Genomic DNA, 27,118 nt, shown 5'->3' on the forward strand with positions numbered 1-27,118 from the left:
AATTCAGTATGGTGGCTAGAAACAAAATCAAGAGAGCAGCACACAAACCTCAAATATTTTTGAGATGTGCCACCAATAACTAACTAGAAAATGAAAGAAAGATCCCATTTACAATGGCAATACAAATGTCGGAAGTATTTAGGAACAAAAATACAAAGATCTGTTATCTAACAAAAGACATGTGAGATCTATATGATGGAAACCCTAAAACTCTTCTGAAAGACATTAACAAGAAATGAATACATGACATGGAATACCATGTTCCTAGAATGTTGTACAGATGTCAATTCTCAAATTAATCTACAAATTTAAGGTAATCCTATTAAATCCCAAGATAGTTTTCAGTGGTGGCTGTTTTTGAGACCGGGTCTCACTCTGTTGCCCAGGCTAGAGTGCAGTGGTATGACCACAGCTCACTGTATCCTCGACCTCCCAGGCTCAAGCGATCCTCCCACTTCAGCCTCTGAAGTCTCTCATATGGTGTCCAAGAAATGGAGACAAATCTCACAAAGGGACTAGGCTCAGGAGGGCTGGAATATTCAGGGAAGTTTCTTTTTTTGAGGCAGAGTCTCGCTCTGTCCCCCAGGCTGGAGTGCAGTGCCCCGATCTTGGCTCACTGCATGCTCCACCTCCCAGGTTCACGCCATTCTCCTGCCTCAGCCTCACAAGTAGCTGGGACTACACGTGCCTCCCACCACACCCAGCTAATTTTTTTGTATTTTTAGTAGAGACGGGGTTTCACCGTGTTAGCCAGGATGGTCTCGATCTCCTGACCTCGTGATCCACCTGCCTTGGCCTCCCAAAGTGCTGGGATTACAGGCATGAGCCACCGTGCCCGGCCTAAAGCACTGTTAAAACTCAATAATAACCAATCTCCAATGGGATTACAGGGAAAAAAACCTCAATAAAAATATTAATATCCAATTAAAATATGGGAATAAATTTGAACAGTATAGTAAAGAAGATATTTGCACATGAATATTCAACATCACTAGCTATTAAATGCAAATTAAAACCACAATGAGATTCCACTGCACATCTAGCAGTAGAAAGGTGAACATTTCTTTAAAAACTCAAATATAAGAATCTGCTGGGCTGGGCCATGCATGGTGGCTCACGCCTGTAATCCCAGCACTTTGGGAGGCCAAGGCAGGTGGATCAAGTGAGGCCAGGAGTTTGAGACCAGCCTGGCCAACAAGACGAAACCCCATCTCTACTAAAAATATAAAAATTAGCTGGGCATGGTGGTGTGTGGCTATAATCCCAGTTACTCAGGAGGCTGAGGGAGGAGAATCGCTTGAACCTGGGAGGCCGAGGTTGCAGTGAGCTGAGATCTTGCTGCTTCACTCCAGCAACGACTCTGTCTCAAAAGAACATCTGCTGGGCCGGACATGGTGGCTTACACCTGTAACCACAGCACTTTGGGAGACCAGGGGGTGTGGATCAGTTGAGGTCAGGAGTTCAAGACCAGCCTGGCCAACATGGTGAAACCCTGTCTCTACTAAAAATATAAAAATTAGCTGGGTGTGGTGGCGGGTGCCTACAGCTACTTGGGAGGCTGAGGCAGGAGAACTGTTTGAACTCAGGAGGTAGAAGTTGCAGTGAGCCAAAATGGCACCACTGCACTCTAGCCTGGGGATACCCCAAGACTGTGTTGCAAAAAAAAAAAAAAAATGATGAAGATGTAGAACAACTGTGACTCTCATACAATGCTGGTGGAAATGTAAAATGGCACAGCCACTTTAGGAAACAGTTTAGCAGTTTCTTAAAAAGTTAAATATACACTAAGCTTGTGAACAATCCAACTCCTAGGTATTTACCCAAAGAAACGAAAACATAGGTTCACACAAAGACCTGTATATGAGTGTTTTTAGAAGTTTTATTCATAGTTGCAAAAAACTGAAGCTACCCAAATGTCCATACATTGATGAATGGATAAACAAATTGATACATCCACACAACTGGAATACTACTCAGCCATAAAAAGGGGTGAAGAGTTGTCCCTCGGTGTCTGCAGGGGATTGGCTCCAGGACCCCCCGCAGATACCAAAGTCCACAGACGCTGAAGTATTTTATATGGAATGACATAATACTTGATATAATAAATGACATAAGCCTCGGGTATACTTTAAATACCTAATACAGTGTAAATGGTATGTAAATAATTATACTGTGTTTTAAATTTTCTACTGTTTTTATTGTTGTATTTTATATATTTTATTTTTTCCAAATATTCTCCATCCATGGTTAGTTGAATCCATGGATGAGGAACCTGCAGACATGGAGGGCCAGCTGTACTGATAGGGGCAACAACAGAGATGGTAGCATAATCTCGAAAACATTATGCTGAGTGAGGCCGGGCGAGGTGGCTCACACCTAGCACTTTGGGAGGCCAAAGTGGGCGGATCACTTGAGGTCAGGAGTTCGAAACCAGTCTGGCCAGCATGGTGAAACTTCATCTCTCCTAAAAATACAAAAATTTGCTGGGCATGGTGGCACACGCCTGTAATCCCAGCTACTTGAGAGGCTGAGGCAGGAGAATCGTTTGAACCTGGGAGGTGGAGGTTGCAGTGAGCTGAGGTTGCAGTGAGCTGAGGTCATGCCTCTGCACTGCAGCCTGAGCGACACTGAGACGCTATCTCAAAAAAAATAAAAAACAATACTAAGTGAAAGAAGTCAAACACAAGAGGCTACATGCTACATGATTTCATTTATAAGACATTCTGAAAAAGACAAAACTATAGGGACAGAAATCAGATTAGGAGCTAACAGGGGCTGCTGGTGGGAGGAAGGGATTGCCTACAAAGGGAAACGAGGGGCCTTTCTGAGGTGACAGAAATGCTTTATATTGGGAATGTGGTGGTGGTTATGTAACTATACATTTGTCAAAACTCATCAAACTATACACTTATAAAGGGTGAATGTTTATGAAAATTATATCTCAATAAATCTGGCTTAAGAAAATAATAAAACAAACCTAAAAAACCAACTAAGTAAAAATAAACCTAAGAAAAAAATAACTTACAGTTTTTGCAGTTCAACAGTCACCGTGAGAATGTTCTTAAGTGTTGTAAGTGTGATGTGCGTTGTTCCCATGTCTCTGAAGAAGAAAGCTGAAACATTCATGATATGAACCCATTACAAAATTCTGTACTTCAAAAGATAATTCAAAGACATGTGATTACTTCAATTTTGGCTTCTCTATAAAACAAGCCACTTCAAGAGTTTATTTGCCGTAAAATTCCAGAGAGATCTTATTAAAGAAATTTAAGTTGATCTACATCATCAAATTAATGAAATTTAAGAGAACTTACACTTTTTTACCATTATCTTACTTCTCATTTCATATTGCATTCACCCATCTTGATTATTTACTCTTTTCTTCCTTTTTAGAATAATGAACACCTATTCCTCTTTGCTTTCTTGGTTAAATAATATTCCTCCATGTGTCTACATGTTCCAAATCTATACGGGTTCTTCCACACTATTCTCTTCCCCGCTGGCTGTCTTGACCATTATACATCCTTTCTTAATCCTTTTCTTTGCCAATAACTTTTTTCAATAACTCAGTTAAAATTTAAATTATGACTTTTTAGCCTAAATGCAAAATACTTTATCTTTGATGACAAATTTAAAAAGCATAAATCATCTCATGACTCATGACAGTACTGTAGTACTTACAGATATTTTAATGCTGGCAGTTCAAAGAGATATGGATCTTCGACAGCAGTCAGAGAATTGCGATTGAGAATTCTGAAAAATGCAATGAAATTAAAATTACCTGCATTTTCAATGTGTGAGACTGCATAAAAAGTCTATATTCATTTTTTGGTATGGAACTTTTAGGAAAAAAAATAATTTTCTGCTTTTACATAATAAATCACCATTAGACTCCATAAAGTACTATTCCTTTGGGAACTACCTAGGTCTCTAGAAGATAAAGTAGAGGAGAGAAAGCAGAGAAGAAATAGAAAAAAAAAAACAAGAAGTGGATAGCAAAGAAAAATTATGCCACAGAACTTTTCAGGTCAAAAACCCTAGAAATGACTATGTTGGTAGGAAGCCCTGACTCTGTAGGAAACACTATTTCTAGAGTCCTCCATAATTCAAGTTGTTCGTCCATAATTCAAGTTGCTTTTTTTTTTTTTTGGAGATGGAGTCTTGCTCTGTCACCCAGGCTGGACAGCAATGGCTCCATCTTGGCTCACTGCAACCTCCACCTCCTGGGTTCAAGCAATTCTCCTGCCTCAGCCTCCTGAGTAGCTGGGATTACAGGTTCCCACCACCACGCCCAGCTAATTTTTGTATTTTTAGTAGAGACGGGGTTTCATCATGTTGGACAGGCTGGTCTCCAACTCCTAACCTCAGGTGATCCACCCCCCTCAGCCTACCAAAGTGTTAGGATTACAGGCGTGAGACACTGCACCTGACTGCTTGCCTTTTATCTTTATAAAGTTTTTTAAAATTTATGGTTTAATTTGCACAGTTAAGGAAAAAAAATAGGACCAATTCTTTTGCTTTACAGCCAAAGAAAAAGGGATAAATCTAAGAGGAGGAACTGGTCAAAACCATACTCCCATCACATACTCAAACTTGTCTCCTTGTATGACATCACAGCCTTTGTTACACTGCATGTAACCACCTGTCTACTTGTCAGTCTCCTGGGCTATCAGCTCCTTGAGGGCAGAGACCACATCGTATTGTCATTGTCATCCCTGTGCCTGGCATGATGTCTGAAATTTACTAGGGATTTAATAAATGTTTATTGAATAAACAAATGACATTTTGTTTATCTGTCAATAAAATGAATAAATTCATTTTGATGTGAATTTTTATTCCAAAATGCTGGAATCTATTTTCTTTTTAATTCTGTAAAGTGAACAAGAAAAAGAAAAGAAACAGGAAGAAATAAAAGAAAATCACCCTTTAGGTTAACCCAAGAATCATCACTGTATTTTTGCAGAAGTTATAAAAATAATAATTATTACAGTGAGTATCTATTAGGCTGCTACGTATTTGTGATCAGCATTTCACATTTCATCCTCACAATAACCTTATGTGGTAGATATTATTATTGCCCTATTTTATAAATGAGGAAACTGAGGCACAGAGAGGTTACATAACTTGTCCTAGGTCACCAAGCTATTAAGAAGCAAAGCTGTAATCTGAACTCATGTGCTTAATCTGTATGAAGAAAAAAGGTTTACTTTAACCTTATGGTTTTACAATTCTTTCTTTTCTTTCTTTCTTTCTTTCTCTTTCTTCATTTCCCTCCCTCCCGCCTTCTTTCCCTTCCCTCCCTTCCCTCCCTCACCTCCTCCCTCCCTCCCTTCCTCCCTTCCTTCCTTCCTTCTTTTGAGTTAAAGTTTCCATTTACTGGCTGGGCCTGGTGGCTTAGGCCTATAATCCCAGCACTTTGGGAAGCGAGGCGGGTGGATCATCTGAGGTCAGGAGTTCCAGACCAGCCTGACCAACGTGGTAAAACTCCATCTCTGTCGGAGTCTTGCTCTGTTGCCCAGGCTTGAGTGCAATGGCATGACCTTGGCTCACTGCAACCTCTGCCTCCTGGGTTCAAATGAGTCTCCTGCCTCAGCCTCCTGAGTAGCTAAGATTACATGTGCCCACCACCACACCCAGCTAATTTTTGTATTTTTAGTAGAGACAGGGTTTCACCATGTTGGTCAGGCTGGTCTTGAACTCCTGACTTCAGGTGATCCACCCACCTCAGCCTTCAGAAGTGCTGGAATTACAGGCATGAGCCACTGCTCCCGGCCACCAGTTTCTTATGTGGGACTCCCAGTGTTATAAAGTGCTTAGTAAAGGTGGTGAGTTTTAAGATATTTGTATTGATGCTACCTAAACCTCTTGGTGGAGGGACATAATGAGCCTGTTCTCTGGTGTGAGGGCAAAAGAAAAACAGACCCTCAGTGTCTCTTCCCTAAGTTAAGCATCAGCAAATTAATGAAGACAGAGAGGAGCGTCTGCAGAAACTTCTGCTCTAATCCAGACACATCCTGAACATCTCCCTCTACCTCAAAATGAACTGTGTGAAACTAGATTTCTAAACCACAAGAAAGATGGAAAGTATTTTCTAAAGTCAGATGTAGAGGAGAATCTTCACTTTGAGTCTAAAATCCCCTTCAGGCCATTGAATATATCCACTCGGATTTGCTGGGTGTGTTATACAGAGAAATCATAGAATTTTTGCACTTACGGTAGAAGAGTAGTCAGGAAAGTACATGGAATTAAAATAGAGCGACGTATTTTCTTTACAAAATTTTTTTTTGCACAATAACGTAACATAAACACCATTTTGGCCAGGCATGGTGGCTCACACCTGTAACCGCAGCACTTTGGGAGGCTAAAGTGGGCAGATCACCTGAGGTCACAGGAGTTCGAGACCAGCCTGGAGGGGAGGTTGGAGTGCAGTGGGCACAATCTCGGCTCACTGCAACTTCCACCTCCCGAGTTCAAGCCATTCTCGACTCTCAGCCTCCCAATAGCTGAGATCACAGGCTCCTGCCACCACAACCTGCTAATTTTTGTATCTTTAGTAGAGACGAGGTTTCGCCATGTTGGCCAGGATGGTCTCAAACTCTTGACCTCAAGTGATCCTCCCACCCCGGCCTCCCAAGGTGCTGGAATTATAGGCATAAGCCACTATATCTGGCCCTACACTTTGGATTTAACTTTGATTCCTGCTCATTTGCAGAGTTTCAAACTGCTTAAATGTCTGCAACATTTAGCTGCAAGGAAGAAAGCTTAACACAAAGTCCTCCAGGGAGCAAAAAACTGCACCACTACGCCCAGCTAATTTTTGTGTATTTTTAGTAGGGATGGGGATTCACTATGTTGGCCAGGCTGGTGTTGAAACCCTGACCTCAGGTGATCCACCCCCCTCAGCTCCTAAAGTTCTGGGATTACAGGCCTGAGCCACCCCGCCCAGCAACAAGGCTAATTTGAGGGTCACTTGTTTGATGCCTTTTCTTGCCCATGCCATAGGTCAGAACTAGGACAAGCAGAGCAGGTCATATATAAGCTGTGTAAGTCTCTTGGCCTCTTTGTACCTTAGTTTCCCCATTTGAGAAAAACAAATGGATCTTAAGACACGCTTTTCAGAGTTCATAATGGGCTTATACCCAGCTAACCAATAATTGTATGAGTTTTTATACAAAATAGTTGTTTACACGTATTCATCTTCTATTTCACTTACAAGTTGTGTAAAAACTGCATTCCGTGCCAGGCCTGAAATGTTCCAAAGCTCAGTTCCGTAATTAAATTGCAGCCCAGATTTCTACAAAAAAAGACATAAGCCAAAGGAAAAAATTTATTTCAGAACATTTATCATTTGCTGTGAGTCTAATTTATATAGGATGGAACATAACCTCAGTCCTTTGTGCGCTAAGGAAATCTCGCTGTGGAAGATACTGGCTTATGATTTATACTTTAACACTGCACATGTGGTACATTAGCTACAAAACAGTGAACGCTCAGTAAGTACCTGTGTTAAGTGATCTTTATTTCTCTAGAACAGGATTTCACGACTTCAGTACCATCGACATTTTGGACTATATAACTCTTTGCCATGGCGGTTTGTCTTATACTTTGCAGGATGTTTAGCAGCATCTCTGGCCTCTGCCCACCAGATGCCAGGAGCACAACCACAGTTTTGTCAACCAAAACTGTCTCTGGACATTACCAAATGGCACCTGAGTAAAAAATCACACCAGTTGAGAACCACTGCTCTCTGATGATTCACTATGATCTGTGTAATAATTCTCACACTAATCTTTGCTAGAGACAAAAAGGACTTGCTATATAATTTTAGTATATTTCTACTGGTCAAATTTTAATCATATTTCAACATGAATAGCAAGGAGGTTTATAATTAAGTTTTATAAAAATTCCAAATTTAATAAAGTTATATTTGTAACTTATATAAACTGCAAAAATGGTAGTAGTTCAAATGTATGTCTTTCAATAGACTGTATTTTATTGCAGGATAAATCTCTAGAAAAATAAAAGGAAAATATTGCCTTGATAAGTTATCAGTGTTGACTAGTATGAATAACAGCAAGAGTTTAGAATAATATTGAATACACATTTTTCATCTCGACTCTAAACGTTTGGACCTGTATTTGAGCTTTCCAGAGCCCCTAACCCTGCCCGTACCTCTCCTAGACTCTCATCTTCATACTTTTAATAAATAAAATATACTACTTAATAGACTTTGGGATTAATTTTTCCTGAGAGCAGTAGACTTGACTAGATGCCCTTTTGTAGTCTCATCAAATCCTAGATTATGAGTTCAAAGTTTTTATATACAGTTTCTAATATTAAAATGAATAGCCTCACATTGAATAGCCTCACATTTATACACCTTCCTAGTTTAGGTTTGTTTTGCTAAGCCAGTTCAGTATCAGAAGAAATAAAAGACATCCTTTCACAGCATTTGAAAGGAAGTTACCCCTTTACTGAATACATAACTTGGAACTAATATTCAAATCATATTAATACAATTAATTTCTATCATATTAATAGAAATTCATTTTTGGTTTTATATCGCTTTAATATTTCATGAAAGCAATTTCTTCAGTTATACAGTGATGGGGCTTTTCCCTCCCTCTTTACCTGGATGGTGTAACGTTGTCTGGCTGATGTCTCCATCTCTAGTCTCTCTCTTCCTAAACTATCCTGCACACAGTCATCACATAAACTCTCCAGAAGTGGCTTGCAAAGACCAGCACCTCCTGGGAAATTATTGAGGATGCAAATTCTTGGTCCCACTCTGGACCAACTGAATCAATAACTATGAGGGTGGAGTCCAGAACTGAGTTCTAACGTGCCCCCTCAATGATTGTGATGCAGATCCATCTTACAGCACTGCTGTGATAACACAGTACCCCATGATGGCTCCTCACTTGGCATTCAAAGCCCTAGAAGATCTGGCTCCAATTTCCTACTCTCCCTCCTTGTAATCTACAGGTACTCATGGCATTCCTCGAATACTTTCCTGTGTTTTGCCCTTCTCCAAGTTTAGAATATTGTCCCCAAGATGTCTGTCCGATGCTACACAATGGCCCTTCAAAGTCCTATTCAAATGGGATTGTTCTAGTAACATCTTCCTGGGTCCAAACTGAAGTCATTTTCCCCTCTTCTATGCTTCAGAAACAATTTATCCCTCCTAGTGCCCACATCCATTTCTTCCTCTTAATGTAGTTATTTTTCATCCCATTTTTTCTGAGCATAAACTCCTTGAAAGCATGGACTAGGTCTTGCTCATCTGCATTGCCCATCATGTTTAAAACTGACACATGGAAATAAAGTAAATTCAAATATTTGTAAAACAAATGAATAGCTGGCTGGGCGTGGTGGCTCATCCCTGTAATGCCAGCACTTTGGGAGGCTGAGACGGGCGGATCACAAGGTCAGGATATCGAGACCATCCTGGCTAACAAGGTGAAACCCCGTCTCTACTAAAGATACAAAAAATTAGGTGGGTGTGGCGGCGTGTGCCTGTAGTCCCAGGTACTCGGGAGGCTGAGGCAGGAGAATGGCGTGAGCCCAGGAGGCAGAGCTTGCGGTGAGCCGAGATCGCGCCACAGCACTCCAGCCTGGGCCACAGAGCGAGACTCTGTCTCAAAAAAAAAAAAAAAATGAATGAATGAATGAATAGCTGGGGGAGTGAGTAGAAGGAAAATTACTATCTTAAAGCAAATGTAGTTTTATTACTTCATGGCCTCTCTAGCACTTTGGCATCCACTTGAGGGTCTTTACACCCACTATCCTTAAGCCTTTCACATTTGAAAGAATCTGTTTGCAAAAGAGCATCACTAGGCCTGGCGTGGTGGCTCACGCCTGTAATCCCAGCACTTTGGGAGGCCAAGGCGGGTGGATCACGAGGTCAGGAGATCAAGACCATCTTGGCTAACACGGTGAAACCCCGTCTCTACTAAAAAAATACAAAAAATTAGCCAGGCGCTGTGGCAGGCGCCTGTAGTCCCAGCTACGTGGGAGGCTGAGGCAGGAGAATGGCGTCAACCCGGGAGGCGGAGCTTGCAGTGAGCAGAGATCATGCCACTGCAGTCCAGCCTGGGCAAAACAGCGAGACTCCGTCTCAAAAAAAAAAAAAAAAGCATCACTAATAAGCTTAATAAGGATTAATGACATACACACCTCTATGGACAAAAGATAAGAATCAAGCTTTCATAGCAATTGAACATAGTATCTCCTTGTCTCTAAACAGACAGAAATACTATGCAGGTATCCCTTTCTTGGTAACAGGGCTGGGGAGATAGTTATTGTGTAATTAGTGAAGAGTTAGGGGCATTTCTGATATGCTTCTTAGTGTAAACATTTCTAGCTCTACCACTTAACCATCATTTTAAACATCTGTTTTAATATAACAATTCTCGAAATGAAATCCTTAATACTAGTCTATTCTTTTGGTAGCTTAATATTCTTGATAATATTATTTCCATAATTCAGCTGATTTCAAATATTTAAATGTTAATTTAATTCCGATTAAATTACAAAAAATTCTGGATTAATGATGCTCAAATGAATGTAGGTGGTCCATATTTTCTTCTCCTTTAGGCAACAATCTGACGTTAATTTTAATTCCTTTCATCCTACTAAGCCAACTTTTTCAAATCTTTTTTTGTGAAGGTCAGACAGTAAATATTTTAAGGCTTTGTGGGCCATGTACGATCTCTCTCGCATATTTCTCTTTTTTCTTTCATAGTCCTTTAAAAATGCAAAAACCATTCTTAACTTAATAGGCTATTACAAAATAGACCTTAGGTTAGATTTGATCTATTGGCTGTAGATTGAATAGAAGAAGATGGTATGTAAATCCTTATAAAACAAGATTCATATGGGTGTCAGTCACTACTCAGATCTTCTTACCATGTGAAATTTTTTCTGTCTGTATTTTGTCTATATAATTTAAAAACTGAAAATGCATAGGACATAGCTAATGCTAGAGATGGGCTGAGACCCTATACAAACTTACAGAATTGCAGAATTTTATTGCTGGAAGAAATCTTAGAGATTATCTAATTTGAACCCCTTATTCATTTGAAAGATAATATGACTAAAAACTCAAAAATATGATTAACTAACTTACAAATACTGGAGGGATAGCAGGCCTTCAAATGAATCCTTATGTAATTCAGTCAAATAATTTTCACTGAGAATTCTGGAAAATGAAAAAGTTATTTCTAGATTAAAATGCAAACTACAACTATTTGCTACACAGGACTATCTCCTGCATGTGGAGGAAAGCTGGGTCATGGTCATTTCAAGATGGTGGTATCTGCTCTGCTTCCATTCAAACCTTTTATTCCATTCTCCTTTCTGTGTCCATCTCTCTCCACCACCACCAGCACACACACAGGCAAGCACACACACACACAGGCAAGCACACACACACACATGCAAGCACACACACACATGCAAGCACACACACACATGCAAGCACACACACACATGCAAGCAAACACACATGCAAGCACACACACACACATGCAAGCAAACACACATGCAAGCACACACACACACATGCAAGCACAAACGCATGCAAGCACACACACACAGGCAAGCACGCACAGGCAAACACACACACATGCAAGCACACACAAGGCAAGCACACACACACAGGCAAGCACATATACACATGCAAGCACACACACATGCAAGCACGAACAGGCACACACACACATGCAAGCACACACACACAGGCAAGCACACACACACATGCAAGCACGAACAGGCACACACACACACATGCAAGCACACACACACAGGCAAGCACACACACACACATGCAAGCACACACACACAAGCACACCGCTCCACTCTTCCCACCAAATTGTATCTTTAATGACTCCTCTCTAGATCATAATATACCTTTCAGAATCCAACTCTGGGTGGCACCAAGATCAGCAGACCCTCCATTTCCTTCTCTCTCTTCCCAAACCTTATTATGAAAGCCCCACATGGGACCATGTCAGGGCTGCAAGTGAAGCCATTCAACATTTTTCCCCCATCAAAAAACTTTGAGAACTACAATGTGCATAAAGTGCACATAACATAAAAGTTGTTTATATTTAATTTAATTTAATTTTCTGAGACAAGGTCTCATTCTCTTATCCACACTGGTCTCAAACTCCTGGCTCCAGTGATCCTCCTGCCTCCGCCTCCCAAAGTGTTGGAATTGCAGACATGAGCCACCTCACCTGGCCAAATATTCAGTTTAATAATTATAAAGCAGATACCCATGTAAACATTGTTACAAAAGATTATTGCTAGCATTCCAGAAACCCCAGTGTGCCCCTTTCCAATCATATTCCTCTCTCTAACCCTAATAGGTAATCACTACCCTGACTTTTGTAATAATTTTCTTGCTTTTAAAATGTAGTCCTGGCCTGGCGTGGTGGCTCATGCCTGTAATCCCAGCACTCTGGAAAGCCAAGGCACGTGAATCACCTGAGGTCATGAGTTCGAGACCAGCCTGTCCAACATGGTGAAACTCTGTCTCTAATAAAGATATAAAAATTAGCTGGGCGTGGTGGTGGGCACCTGTAATTCCAGCTACCCAGGAGGCTGAGGCAGGAGAATCCCTTGAACCCAGGAGGTGGAACTTGCAGTGAGCCAAGATCGCACCATTAAACTCCAGCCTGGGCAACAAGAACAAAATTCCGTCTCAAAAAATAAATAAGGCAATTCTCCTGCCTCAGCTTCCCAAGTAGATGGGATTATAGGCACCCGCCACCACACCTGGCTAATTTTTGTATTTTCAGTAGAGATGGGGTTTCGCCATATTGGCCAGGCTGGTCTCAAACTCCTGACCTCAGGTGATCCGCCTGCCTCGACCTCCCGAGGTGCTGGGGTTACAGGCGTGAGCCACTGCACCTAGCATGTGTTTTATTTTTAATTTAGAACTCATGTATGTCTTATCTATATAAGTCAAACAAGTGATGTGACACAAACTGTTGTGAAAAATGTTACTTCGAATGTAAGCATTTTTTCCAAAATCATTTATGTGTCTAAACTAATTCCTTCTATAAATCAGTAAGAAAACGATAATTCAACAGGAAAATGAACAAAGGACAGAAAGCTCGGAGAAGAAACACAAATGTTCAATAAACATATAAAGATATTTAAATTCATGAGTAATCAGAAAAATTCAAATCTGGATGGAATCCCTTTTATTCATCCATAACTTCAGCAAAAAGTTGGCGAATACCCAGCAGTGAAAAGGTGTGGGGAAATGAATGCTGTCATATTCTGCTGACAATAGAGTCAGTTGGCACAACATTTTTGAGGACAATTAAAATTTTATATCTACATAGTCTTCACCCCAACTCTCCCATTTCTAGATATCTATGCTACAGGAATACTTGCCCACTAAGCATAATCTAAACATTCGTCAATGGGGAACTTATTAAATAAACTATGATGCATCCATGCCATGGATTATGCAGGAGTTTAAATGAATGGGGTGACCCACTCAGTCCTAGGAAGGAAAGAAATTATGAAGTGAAAGAATATAAGTGATACCATGAAGTGAAAGAATCAAGTTGCAAGATGTTACCATTTATGTAAGGAAAAAAGGTTTTAAAAACCACACAGCAAATCTATTTTGCTTTATGTAAATATGTATGTAGGCAAATGGGGAAAAGTCTGGAAGCATGTATACTAAAGGCAGAGTAGCATTACCTCAGGGATGAGGGAGTACGGCACAAGGAGGGTTTTTGTTATACCTGTTATTGCATTTTTATACATTAAAAATAGAATCATGGGCTGGAGATGGTGGCTCACACCTGTAATATGAGCACTTTAGGAGGCCAAGGTGGGAGGATCACTTGAGCCCAGGAGCTGAAGACCAGCCGAAGCAGCATAGGAAGACCCTGTCTCTACAAAAAATACAAAATTAGGTGGGCGTGGTGGCATGCACCTGTGGTCCCAGCTACTTGGGAGGCTGAGGTGGGAGGATCACTTGCGCCTGGGAGGTGAGATGTGATTGTGCCACTGCACTCCAGCCTAGGGGACAAAGTAAGACCCTGTCTCTGAAAAAAAAAAGAGGAAAAAGAAAAAGAATATAACCATGTATTATTTGTATGATAAAAAATAAATTTAAATTGCCTCTTAGAGCCTAACAAATTTAATTTTAAAATAACCATAGGTTTGCAATCCACAGAGGTTGATTTGGAGTATGGAGGGGAAATATCTTTTCTCAGAGGTATGGACCTCAAAATTCTGGACCAAGAAGGATCTTACAATGCAGTTAGTTTTTTGTCATATTTGGAGAGAATATACTCACAGTTTCTCGGTCCAACTGTATGCTTTCCATACATTTCTATCAATGTATGAAACATAGCTTCCTTGGAAATTTCTGTGAAGAAAGGCAGTTCATATCCTTGAATAGGCAGGAAAAGAATGAACAGGATACATAAAAGAATCATGGCGACCTTGTCGGGGATATTCAGAAACAGAAAATAACACCTGCCTTCTCATTACCAGAGCTATCAGCTTCCCAGTTTGCACAATTCATCAAGAAATAATGCGGGGCCACTGGGACAAATGATGAGGCATCTCCCGGAAGCTTAACTTCCTATCCATCCCATCTCTTGGACAGACGATGCCAGTTAATTACTTTGAATGTAAGTATTTTATCCAAAAGCACTTATGTGTCTAAACAAACTTCTTCAAATCAACACAAAAATAGTAAATAATTCAACAGAACAATGGGCATAAGCTTATCATTATCGATAAATAAGTAGAAAGAAACCCTATGTCAGGTAACACCAAAGCTTTGCCCTCTGTTGAAACATCCTAGGCTTTTTCTTTCTCTTATTACAACTGATCTGATTTAACCCCTTCACACTTTACTCCTACATTTTGCTAGACCTTTCTATTTTGTCTCCCTGAAATAAGCTTTTCCTTTTGGGCACTCTACATATGGATTCTAAAATAATCCTTTGCATGTCTCCACATAAGGCAAAAAACAAAATAAAATAATCTTCCTGTTTTAATCATTTAATCTCTCTTGCTTGGAAACTTTCAATGGTTTTCCATACCTCATTTAATACCCAAGTAAAGTTTTAGCTTATCCATGTAGCTTTCCCTGATCTCCACACCTCAAGGACCACCGATTCTGGTAAATTCTAGCACCGATGGCATGCATTATCTTTTAGTAATTAATTATATATACCTCCCTATTTATGCCTATTCTGTTTCTTCCCTCCTATTATTTTCATGTTCTGCAAACAGTAGCATACTTGGTCCTGGGTTTGACACAAAATGAGTGCTACATATAAAACGCCAGGGACAAAGATGAGTTCTGGACATAACTAAAGGACTGAGTAATCATGTTAACAGCCAACACTCCTACATATGCTAGGCACTGATGAAGTGTTTCATATATTCCCTCACCTAAATTTCACAACAATCCTATGAAATGGTAAGTAGCATAATCCCCAGTTTAAAGGTGAGGAAATTGAGTCACAGAGCAGAATAACTTGCTCTGGATCACCAAGCTAGTAAGCAGACCTGGGTTCAAACCCAGGCAGCCTGGCTCCAGAATCAACTCTTAACCACTTAGAGCATCATCACTGAGATCGGGAGAGTGACAGGCTGCTGTAAAGAGGGTGAAGTGAAAATAGGAGCAGAGCAGCGGTTAAGCAATGATGTGATGGGGCTAAATAAAAATGGATAAGAAAATGAGTAAGAGTAAAAGACTGGGGAATGGGTCTGACATTAAAGGAGAATGAGGAGAAGGGAGAGTTGACAAGCAAAGGTGAAAGCAGAAAGTCAGTTGTCAGTACGGCTTGGGGAGATAAAGAAGGCCCAGGAAGGCCTCCAGGAAAAGGCTGCCATGTCAGGCAAGACACAGAGGACGATTGAGGAAAGGTGATTCTTACAAGATGGTGAAGGTGCCATTGTAGGTGTTGGGCTCTGGCACAGGCACTTGGTGGGGCCTCTGCTTTGGGCTGAGATCAACACATGACAGAGTCTCATCTCCGCAGGTACAGAGCTCACATATGTTGGTGCTTGTGGAGGCCTTCTGTTCCTCTGGTGCAGTTTCAGACTGCACCAGTGAATCCTGTGAAGATTCTAACTCTGTAGGTGGACCTGTGACCTCGGTCAGGCTTCGATGCAGAGTCTGAACCTGGTCTGGATGAGGAGCTGTAGTCTTCTCCAGGACTGTGGAATGTGCAATCTCTGGAGTGGGTTCTGGAGTTATGGCAAGCCCCGGGTCTGGAGGCTGAGCTGAGGTTTCCTCCGTGGTTGGAGACGGTTTAACCTCTGCAGTAGGCTCTGTAGTTGTGCTAAGCTCCAGGTCCAGAGGTTGAACTGTGGCTTCAGTCAGGTGTGAATGCTGAGCCTGACCCTTGTCTGAAGGTGGAAGTGTCACCTCAGGGTGTTCTGGAGGAGGAGCTGTAGTCATCAGGGCTGTAGAAGGTTCAACCTCTGTTGTGGATTCTGGAGTGATGGTAATCCCTAGATCCAGAGGTTGAACTGTGGCTTCAGTCAGGTGTGAATGCTGAGTCTGAACCTGGTCTGGATGTGGAAGTGTCACCTTAAGATGATTTGGAGGAACTATAGTCCTCTTCAGGGGTGTAGAATGTTCAACCTCCATAGTGGGTTCTGGAGTGATGGTAAGTCCCAGGTCCAAAGGTTGAACAGTGACACTGGGCAATGTTGAGTGCTGAGCTGGATCCTGGCCTGGTGTTGGGACTGTCACCTCATAATGAGCTGGAGGCTGAGCTGCAACTTCCTTAGGTGGCTCTGGAAGCTGAACTGGGACCATTTGCTGCCTTGAAGGTTCTACCTCCTTAGGGGACTCTGGAGCCTGAACTGTGGCCTCCTGCTGGGTCAGAGAAGGTTCTACCTCCATAGAGAGCTCTGGAATCTCAGCTGGAATCTCCTGCTGAGTTACAGATGGTTCTACCTCCTGAGGGAACTCTGGAGGCAAAGATGGGGCCATCTGCTGGGTCAAAGAGGGTTCTATAACCATAGCAGGGTCTGAAGACTGAGCAGGGACCGCCTGCTGGACTGGAGAGGATTCTACCTCTTTAGGTGGCTTTAAAAGCCGAGTTGGGGCCTGCTGTAGGATTGGAGATGGTTCGAACTTCTCAGGTGGCTCTGGTGGCTGAGCTGGTATCTCCCACTATGGTGGAGGACTGACCTATTCAGTGGACTTCCGGGGATGAGCCGAGGCTTCCTGCTGGGTTGCAGATGGTTCAACTTCCTTAGGGGGCTCTGGTGGCTCCGCTGGGAACCTTGCTGGACTGGAGAAGGTTCTGCCTCCTTAGGGGGATCTGGAGTCTGAGCTGTGGCCTCCTGGTGGACAGGAGATTCAATCTTTTCAGGAGAATGCAGAGGCGGGGAAGGGAGATCAGGCTGGGCTGGAGAAAAGTCAGCCTTTTCAGTGGGAATAGGAGGGTTGTCCTGCTGGACTGGAGAAGGTTCTACCCCCATAGTGACTGCTGTAGGTTTGGTAAGCTCCCTATCTAGATGTAGATATGACACATCTAGAGGTGAACCTATTGCTTCATCATTCAGTGAACTTCCAAAGTCTGAGGAGAGCTGAGCTGGAGGCTGAGTTGTGGGCTCTTTATGGACTGGAGGAAGTTCATAATTTTCAGGTCTACTTAGCTGCTGAATTATAATCTCTCCCTGGTCTTTCAAATGTTGAAGCTGCTCAGGGGACATTAAAGGCTGAGCTGGGGCCCCTTGTTGGGTTAACATTTCAACCTGATTAGTGAAATCTGGAGTCATGGTAACCACGTGATCCACAGGTTTAATAGTGACGTAGTGCAGTATTGGAGGCTGAAATTGATCATGACTTAGAGGGGAAACTGTTACCTCATGATGCTGTGGAGGTTGAGCTACAACTTCCTCAGGGAGCTCTGGAGTCTGAGCTGGGGCCTCCTGCTGTGTTAGAGAAGACTCGCCCTCCTCAGCGGTCTGTGGATGCTTAGCTGCAGCCTCCTGCTGGGTCGGAGAGGGGTTCTCACTAATTAATCTCTATTAATAGGTTCTGGAGATTGAACTGAAGTCTCCTGTTGAACTGCTAAATGTCCAGCCTCTTCTGATGACTCTGGAGGCAGAGGTGTGTCCCCGTGCTGGATGGTGGGAGGTTCTACATCATTACCTGGCCGAGAGTTGATGGACTGGAGAAGTTTCCACCTCTGCACTAGGCTCTGCTGCTATGGTGAGCTGCACGTCTGGAGGCTTAACAGAGACATTGGGAAAATCTGAATGCTGCATTTGATGGTGACCTGGAGGTGAAACTGGGACTTCATGATGTTCTGGGGGCTGAGCTGGGGTCTCCTGCTGGGCTGGAGAAGATTCAACCTCCCCAGAAGACTCAGAAGGCTGAGCTGGCTGCTCCTGTTCACTGGGGGAAAGTTCAGGCTCCATAGGAGGACCTGGAGGCTCAGTTGGGGTCTCCTGTTGGGTTGCAGAAGGTTCCACCCCCTCTGGAGGCTGAACTGGGGCCCCCTGCTGGGCTTGGGAAGATTCTGTCTCATTTTTAGGCTCTGAAGTCATCGTAGCCTTCACATCTGCAGGTTTAACTGTAATGTTGGGCAAGTTATAATGAGCTTGATCCTCACCTGGAGGTTGAACTGTCACTTCATGATTCAGTGGAGTTTGAGCTAGACTCTCCACAGAGGACACTGGAGGCAGAGCTGGGGTCTCCTGCTGGGTTGAAGGTTCTACCTCCTGAGGGAGCTGTGGAAGCTGTGCTGGGGCTTCTTCCTGGAGTGAAGAGGACTGGATGTCTTTCAGGGTCTCTGGATTTTGAGTTTTGGGCTCTAGATGGAATTGAGAAAGTCCAACTTGCTCAGGAGGCCCTGGAGGCTCATCTGCATTCACCCGGGGTTCTGGAGGCAGGCTGCCCGGATACAGTGTGTCCATACTCGAAAATTCATCCTGCAGAGTCTGTTTCTGACGCTGAGGTTTGGATAATTGGTGTGGAATCCCAAAAATCTCAGCAAGGCTCCAATACTCAGCTAGACCTTTCTTCACATTCTTGGGCAAAACAACAAATTTGGTTGGTTTTGAAATCTTACTGTCTAGTCAAACAGGTATTTCATCTGCCTGATGACCTGCAGCCCAATCTAGATCTGCAGTTCGAACCTTACTTTTGAGGCAAGGAAGCTGAACTGGGGTCTGGTTCTGATCCCCGTCCAGCAGTGGAACCACCTCTGGGAGCCTTTCTTGTGGAATCAGCTTGTCATTTAAATCCTGGTGTGCAGCCAAGAACTGCTCTGGCCCCAGGGGCAGCTCTCCAGCTGAATCCGTGTCCAGGAATGGAACCAAATTTTCAGTCAATTCCTGAGGCAGGGCTGACACCTGTGAGGAAGCAGAGGGCCCCATGTAATCAAAGTCCCCCGGGGACTGTCCGGGGACTAGGTGCATGGGGAGATTCCCATGGGAGATAGGAGGAGCGGGAAGACCAGGGCTCAGCTAGATCTTTCTTCACATTCTTGGGCAAAACAAATTTGGTTGGTTTTGAAATCTTACTGTCTAGTCAAACAAGTATTTCATCTGCCTGATGACCTGCAGCCCAACCTAGATCTGCAGTTTGAACCTTACTTTTGAGGCAAGGAAGCTGAACTGGGGTCTGGTTCTGATCCCCGTCCAGCAGTGGAACCACCTCTGGGAGCCTTTCTTGTGAAGTCAGCTTGTCATTTAAATCCTGGTGTGCAGCCAAGAACTGCTCTGGCCCCAGGGGCAGCTCTCCAGCTGAATCCGTGTCCAGGAATGGAACCAAATTTTCAGTCAATTCCTGAGGCAGGGCTGACACCTGTGAGGAAGCAGAGGGTCCCATGTAATCAAAGTCCCCCGGGGACTGTCCGGGGAGTAGGCGCATGGGGAGATTCCCATGGGAGATGGGAGGAGCGGGAAGACCAGGGCTCAGCTAGATCTTTCTTCACATTCTTGGGCAAAACAACAAATTTGGTTGGTTTTGAAATCTTACTGTCTAGTCAGACAAGTATTTCATCTGCCTGATGACCTGCAGCCCAATCTAGATCTGCAGTTTGAACCTTACTTTTGAGGCAAGGAAGCTGAACTGGGGTCTGGTTCTGATCCCCGTCCAGCAGTGGAACCACCTCTGGGAGCCTTTCTTGTGAAGTCAGCTTGTCATTTAAATCCTGGTGTGCAGCCGAGAACTGCTCTGGCCCCAGGGGCAGCTCTCCAGCTGAATCCGTGTCCAGGAATGGAACCAAATTTTCAGTCAATTCCTGAGGCAGGGCTGACACCTGTGAGGAAGCAGAGGGTCCCATGTAATCAAAGTCCCCCGGGGACTGTCGGGGGAGTAGGTGCATGGGGAGATTCCCATGGGAGATGGGAGGAGCGGGAAGACCAGGGCTCAGCTAGATCTTTCTTCACATTCTTGGGCAAAACAACAAATTTGGTTGGTTTTGAAATCTTACTGTCTAGTCAAACAAGTATTTCATCTGCCTGATGACCTGCAGCCCAACCTAGATCTGCAGTTTGAACCTTACTTTTGAGGCAAGGAAGCTGAACTGGGGTCTGGTTCTGATCCCCGTCCAGCAGTGGAACCACCTCTGGGAGCCTTTCTTGTGAAGTCAGCTTGTCATTTAAATCCTGGTGTGCAGCCAAGAACTGCTCTGGCCCCAGGGGCAGCTCTCCAGCTGAATCCGTGTCCAGGAATGGAACCAAATTTTCAGTCAATTCCTGAGGCAGGGCTGACACCTGTGAGGAAGCAGAGGGTCCCATGTAATCAAAGTCCCCTGGGGACTGTCGGGGGAGTAGGTGCATGGGGAGATTCCCATGGGAGATGGGAGGAGCGGGAAGACCAGGGCTCAGCTAGATCTTTCTTCACATTCTTGGGCAAAACAACAAATTTGGTTGGTTTTGAAATCTTACTGTCTAGTCAAGTATTTCATCTGCCTGATGACCTGCAGCCCAACCTAGATCTGCAGTTTGAACCTTACTTTTGAGGCAAGGAAGCTGAACTGGGGTCTGGTTCTATCCCCGTCCAGCAGTGGAACCACCTCTGGGAGCCTTGCTTGTGGAGTCAGCTTGTCATTTAAATCCTGGTGTGCAGCCAAGAACTGCTCTGGCCCCAGGGGCAGCTCTCCAGCTGAATCCGTGTCCAGGAATGGAACCAAATTTTCAGTCAATTCCTGAGGCAGGGCTGACACCTGTGAGGAAGCAGAGGGCCCCATGTAATCAAAGTCCCCTGGGGACTGTCCGGGGAGTAGGCGCATGGGGAGATTCCCATGGGAGATGGGAGGAGAGGGAAGACCAGGGCTCAGGCGGCCCCAGAGGGTTAGAGGTTAGCTGGAGCAGGTCCTTGACCCACACCAGAGGCTGAGCCCCCTTGACTAGTAGACACAATAGTTGCCACGTAAGGAAGGGCCATGGGCCCCAGAAACGCTGCCAAGACATGACACACGCTAGTGCTGCGCACTCAATGGGAGCCATTCTGGCAGCCCCGAGATGCTCATGCCCCTTATAAGCATGCGCCCCACCCTGTCTTTGTGACACCTTTATTTATGCCACCTTTATTAGGCTCGGGTCCAGATCTGTTCCATGTTACCAGGGCAATCTTACGTCACAATCTCGCTCAAGTGATCCTCCCACCTCAGCCTCCTGAGTAGCTGGGACTACAGGATATGCCACCACACCCAGCTGATTTTTGTGTTTTTTGTAGAGACAAGGTCTCCCTATGATGTCCAGGCTGGTCTCAAACTCCTAGGCTCAAGCGATCCTCCCACCTCAGTGTCCCAAATTGCTGGGATTACAGGGATGAGCCACCATGCCCAGCCAATCCAGCCATCTTGCAGCCAATCCTCCAACCCCAATTAAGCCTTCAGATGACTATAGCCCAAGTTAGTATCTTGACTATAAACTCATGACAGATCCTAAGCTAGAACCACTCTTCTATGCTGCTCCTGAATTCCTAACCCATATACAGTGTGTGAGATCATAAACACTTATTGTTGTTTTAGGCCTCAAATTTTGGAGCAATTTATTATGCAGCAATAGGTGACTAAAACACACAATAAAGTTGCTGTCATTACTATTATAAAGTACTTCCTGATTTGGAGCTGAAATCCACTTTCTTGTAATTGCCACCCTGTCTTCCAGTTCCGTCTTTTTGGGCCACCTAGAAAAAATACAATCTCTCTTCCTCATGGTCAAAATGTTTGGTGCCAGTTTTCTTGCCAATAATTTAATTCATCAGACATTTGCTGAAGAGTGATCACTGTGCCAGGCAGTAGGCATGCAAAGATAAGTAGGACGAGGTCCCTGCCTAGCCACACACTCAAAACATTCTTCCACAGGAGGTGTGCTGTAATGAAGGGACCTGACTCCCAGTGCAGGAGAAGGAGGTCCAAATGCAGGTGTGGCTGGTTCTGCTTACAGAGGTGAGGGAAGGCTTCTCAGAAGAGGTGGCAGGCACTGAGGCCTAAGGGATGAATAGGCGTTCTCCAGGATGACAGGAGGGGAAGGACTAACAAGCAGAAGCTACAGGCAGAAGACCACCCTGACACTAACCACTTTCTTCCGCAGGGCACACATCTCCTCTCCTCTTGTCCAACTTTTGAGTCCTCTCCCACCCCCTCCCAATCTTGGTAATTCCACTCAGAACACACGCTTTTCTGTCACATGATGACATCTAGAGGGAGCCAGCCCTCCTCCAGGGTGGTCCGGCCAGTGTGGAGTGCAGTTGGCTCTCACCTTTCTTTTTCTGGAAGCTCCGCTTGGTCCAGACTTGTCTGAGGTTTTTTGGCCTCCACATCCTTCAACTGACTCATGCTGGGCCTGCAGGCATCTGGACTGCAAAGTCATTTTTCACACGTGCTCCTGGGAAACCACATCTCTTTGTACTTTGTACTTCTGCTGTTGTTTTGTTTTCACAATTTTTCATGGGTGTTTTGAAGTTCAATAATTTGATCTATGCAAACTGCTCATCTCAGCTCCTGGTTGGCAGGGACCATGTGGAAGCAAATTGAGCCACCAAAAAACCCACTTTAGAACACGCGCTGGAAACAGAAACCATGTGTCATTCTAATGCCATTGTGGTTGGGAGTGATTCAGACTCATTGCATCTCCTTCCAGCCTTCAAAGATCTCACGGGATAAGAGCCTGGCTTGGAGTTGAAGACACCTTCTATGAAGGAAAGGCTTTGGCAGGGGGTGAGGGGGGTGGGCTGTGATACTTTGAAGGAGCTGAGCACAGACGGAAGGAAATTGGAAGGGGATGTTTGTCTGGCTCCTCATGGCTCCCACCTGCCCCCATCAGGAAGAATCAGGCCATTGTCTAGGTAGAACTCTTGGCTTGTTTATCTTCTCAGACCCAGCTTAGTACAAGGTTTCACTCAGTTTTCTTTCTACCCAAAAAATGACCACAGGAAAGAGTGACTTGCCTTTGCCAAATGTCCAGTCCATACTCTCCTTTCCCATTTCTCTGCCTCTTTCTCCCATTATTGGCTTCTAACAGAAAAGAAGAACAAGCTTCCCTTTGGTCCCATCAAAGATAACATGTGGACATTCATTCAGGCGTTCATTCCTTTAACTAGCATTTATTGGGTTCCTGCTATGTTCCTGGCATTGTTATTGGTACTGGTGACCCTAGTGTATAAGACACAATCCCTGCTGTCAAGAGGTCACAGTTCTGGAAGGAACCCAGCAGTACTGGAGGCAGCGCTAGTGGAGAATGGGAGCACATAGAAGAGGCATTTGACCCAGCTTTGGAAAGAATTGGAAAAGGCTTTAAAGTAGAGTAAAAGTTTGCCAGAAAGAATAATCCTTATTACAGCTTTTTTAAAGCGTCTTCTACATGCCAAGCACTGTGCTAAAATCTCCCTATATATATTGTTTTATTTTAATCCTCACAACTCTAAGAGGTCACTACTGTAATTATTCCAACTTCACAAATGAAGAAAGTGAGATTTAGCAAGGTCACCTTGGTGGGGCGTGGTTGCTCACACCTATAATCCCAGGATTTGGGAAGCCGAGGCAGGAGGATCACTTAAGTTTAGGGGTTCGAGACCAGCTTGGGCAACATAGTGAGTCCCCTGTCTCTACAAAAAGAAAAAAAAATAGCTGGATATGGTAGCATGCACTTGTCGACCTAGCTACTTGGGAGGCTGAGATGGGAGGATGGCTTGAGCCCGGGAGGTTGAGGCTGCAGTGAGCCGTGATCATGCCATTGCACTCTAGTCTGGGTGACAGAACGAGACCCTTTCTCAAATAAATAAATAAATAGGCTGAGCATGGTGACTCAGGCCTGTAATCCCAGCACTTTGGGAGGCCAAGGCACGTGTATTGCTTGAGGTCAGGAGTTCAAGACCATCCTGACCAAAATGGTGAAACCTCGTCTCTACTAAAAATACAAAAATTAGCTGGGCGTGATGGCACATGCCTGTAGTCCCAGATACTAGGGAGGCTGAAGAAGGAGAGTTGCCTGAACCCAGGAGGCAGAGGTTGCACTAAGCCAAGATCGCATCACTGCACTGCAGCCTGGGTGACAGAGTGAGACACTGTCTCAAAAAAATACTAATAATAAATAAATAAATAAATAAAGTCAACCTGCTCACCTCTTTACTAAGAATAAATAGCAGAAGTGAGAAATAGATGCAGCTTTTCCTGACTGTGGAGCCCATTCTCTTACCCAAGGCTGCTATTTACAGTCGTGCAGGTTGTACATTGCACAATTCCAATGCTGGCCCTGCACTCAGTGAGCCATTATAGATGGGAAGGGTATCCAGGCAGAAGGGGCCTACTTGGCAGAAATATGAAAAAGCAACCTATATTCAGGGAACTGACCCCATACAGCCATGTCAGAGGCTACAGAACTCCTTGAAGATGGGCAGCTCCTCTGCACCTCCAGTGATTGTTTACAGAACTGACCAATAGTGTCTTGGGAGAGCTCCTGGGGTTTTGCTTTTTGTTTGTGTTTGTTTTGCTTTTGAGACAGGGTCTTGCTCTGTCACCCAGGCTAGAGGGCAGTGGTGCAATGACAGCTCACTGCAACCTTGACCTCCCAGGCTCAAGCTATTCTCCCGCCTCAGCCTCCAGAGTAACTGTGACTATAGGCATGTACCACCACACTCAGCTAATTTTTATTTTTGTAGAAATGGGGGGTCTCACTATGTTGCCCAGGCTAGTCTGTAACTCCTGGCTTTAAGCGACCCTCCTGCCATGGCCTCCCAAAGTGCTGGGATTACAGGCATAGCCACCATGCCAGGCCAGGCTTTGCATTTGGTGTAGAGACCCAATCCTTCCTTCTTACAGAGCTGTGGAGCTCTCAACAGGATGTGCATATTTCTGAACTGCTGACCATGCAAACATTCAAGCACATAGGATGCAGGAGGTCCTGAGTCTCCAAACTGCTCAGTGTCCTACGAATGGCCAATCAGCTTCTCATGCATAGGCGCCAAACATAACCTGCCAAACAAGCCAGTTCAGTATCTCAGCCACCCCAACTTCTTTGCAGAAGTAGTTTCAGCAGCAAAGAATGGTCTGAGAAAAATGGGCACATCCAGGGTGAATGCCTACAACACTCCAGGTGCTCAGCAAAAGTGATCTCTTCCACTCTCACAGCTTTATGAGACATCATCTTTCATTTTGCCGATGAGGAAACTGAGGTGCAGGGATCAATTAACTTACATAGGTTACGTGTGCAACAAGCAGCCACGATTCTCACCAGAATGTTTCTAGTGCCACAGCCTCTATGCTTCTATCCTAACGTGGGCTCTCAAAAGGTACCTGGAAAAGGGCAGGAAACAGCTTATATGGCTCCTAAAATGCCTGACAGCATGTATGTGGCAGAGTCTCTCTCTTTTTTTTTTTTTTTTTTGAGACGGAGTCTCACTCTGTCGCCCAGGCTGGAGTGCAGTGGTGCAATCTTGGCTCACTGCACATTCTGCCTCCCGGGTTCACGCCATTCTCCTGCCTCAGCCTCCTGAGTAGCTGGGACTACAGGCGCCCGCCACCACACCCAGCTAATTTTTTGTATTTTTAGGAGAGACGAGGTTTCACCGTGTTAGCCAGGATGGTCTCGATCTCCTGACCTCGTGATCTGCCCTCCTCGGCCTCCTAAAGTGCTGGGATTATAGGCATGAGCCACTGCACCCAGCCCTCTACTAAGGTACCCGGAAAAGGGCAGGAAACAGCTTATATGGTTCTAAAGTGACTGAGAGCTTGTATGTGGCAGAATCTCTCCCTACTTTTAATTTTATGTATTTTTCTAGAACCTATGTCATCAATCTCAGAGGTCAGAGACCCCTCCTCAGGTGGAGAGGCTGCTTCCAGACATGATTCCACCAGAGCCTTTTCTCACTGTGCAATAGTTTGTTGTTGACAGAGTAGAATAAATTATTAAATGCTTTTCTGGAATTGATTTGACTCCAAGGGTCTTTGTGTTAAAATAATTTCCTATATCAAATAGGGTTCTTGGTTGTGCCTGACTCTGACTAACTTAAGGGGGGTAGGGAGTGGAACTTATTGGAAAGATACAGGGCAAGAAAAAGAGTCTTTTTAAAAAAAATGCTGTAATAATAGGGACGAGAACCAGGGTAGCTCTGGGGAAGGAAGTCACAGAAGTTAAAGGTTGGTTCTTCAGGACGTCATTATCAGGATATGTCAGCTCTGACTCCTTTCTACCCTTATTCACACACCCAGCTAGAGTTCGAGTTACCTGCCACACCGTGGCACACAGAGAACAAGACATCATGCCTGACAAGTCCCCTAAAGCTTCAAGCAAAGAGTAAGGGGCAATCTGTAAAGCAGAATCAAGGCCGGGCGCGGTGGCTCATGCTTGTAATCCCAGCACTTTGGGAGGCCGAGGCGGGCAGATCACGAGGTCAGGAGATCGAGACCATCCTGGCTAACACGGTGAAACCCCGTCTCTACTAAAAATACAAAAAAATTAGCCGGGCGTGGTGGCGGGCACCTGTAGTCCCAGCTACTTGGAGAGGCTGGGGCAGGAGAATGGCGTGAACCCAGGAGGCGGAGCTTGCAGTGAGCCGAGATTGCGCCACTGCACTCCAGCCTGGGCGACAGAGCGAGATTCCGTCTCAAAATAAATAAATAAATAAATAAATATAAATAAATAAATAAAT

The 27,118-nt window shown here is 44.2% G+C and overlaps 1 protein-coding gene and 1 long non-coding RNA gene across 4 annotated transcripts in view; one reads left to right on the forward strand and one right to left on the reverse strand.

Moving 5' to 3' along the window:
- Positions 1–26,393, forward strand: part of LOC129469412 (uncharacterized) — a 59,274-nt gene extending 32,881 nt beyond the window's left edge. For all 3 annotated transcript variants that reach the window (XR_010118030.1, XR_010118029.1, XR_010118031.1), the window contains 2 exons: positions 14,527–14,666; positions 18,047–26,393. This is a non-coding gene — a long non-coding RNA (uncharacterized lncRNA). The remainder of the gene's footprint in view (positions 1–14,526; positions 14,667–18,046) is intronic.
- Positions 1,952–21,565, reverse strand: LOC129469618 (leucine-rich repeat-containing protein 37A3-like). Its single transcript, XM_063628608.1, is given in 13 exon segments — positions 1,952–2,464; positions 3,026–3,100; positions 3,682–3,753; positions 7,214–7,294; positions 7,939–8,010; positions 11,129–11,200; positions 14,327–14,398; positions 15,927–16,873; positions 17,869–18,027; positions 18,030–18,174; positions 18,176–19,080; positions 19,219–19,413; positions 21,235–21,565. Coding segments are annotated over 13 exon segments (3,090 nt in total). The 5' UTR covers positions 21,472–21,565; the 3' UTR covers positions 1,952–2,406.
- Positions 26,394–27,118: the final 725 nt, after the last annotated feature.

Source organism: Symphalangus syndactylus, chromosome 20 (genome assembly GCF_028878055.3).
Source record: "Symphalangus syndactylus isolate Jambi chromosome 20, NHGRI_mSymSyn1-v2.1_pri, whole genome shotgun sequence".
NCBI lineage: Eukaryota > Metazoa > Chordata > Mammalia > Primates > Hylobatidae > Symphalangus > Symphalangus syndactylus.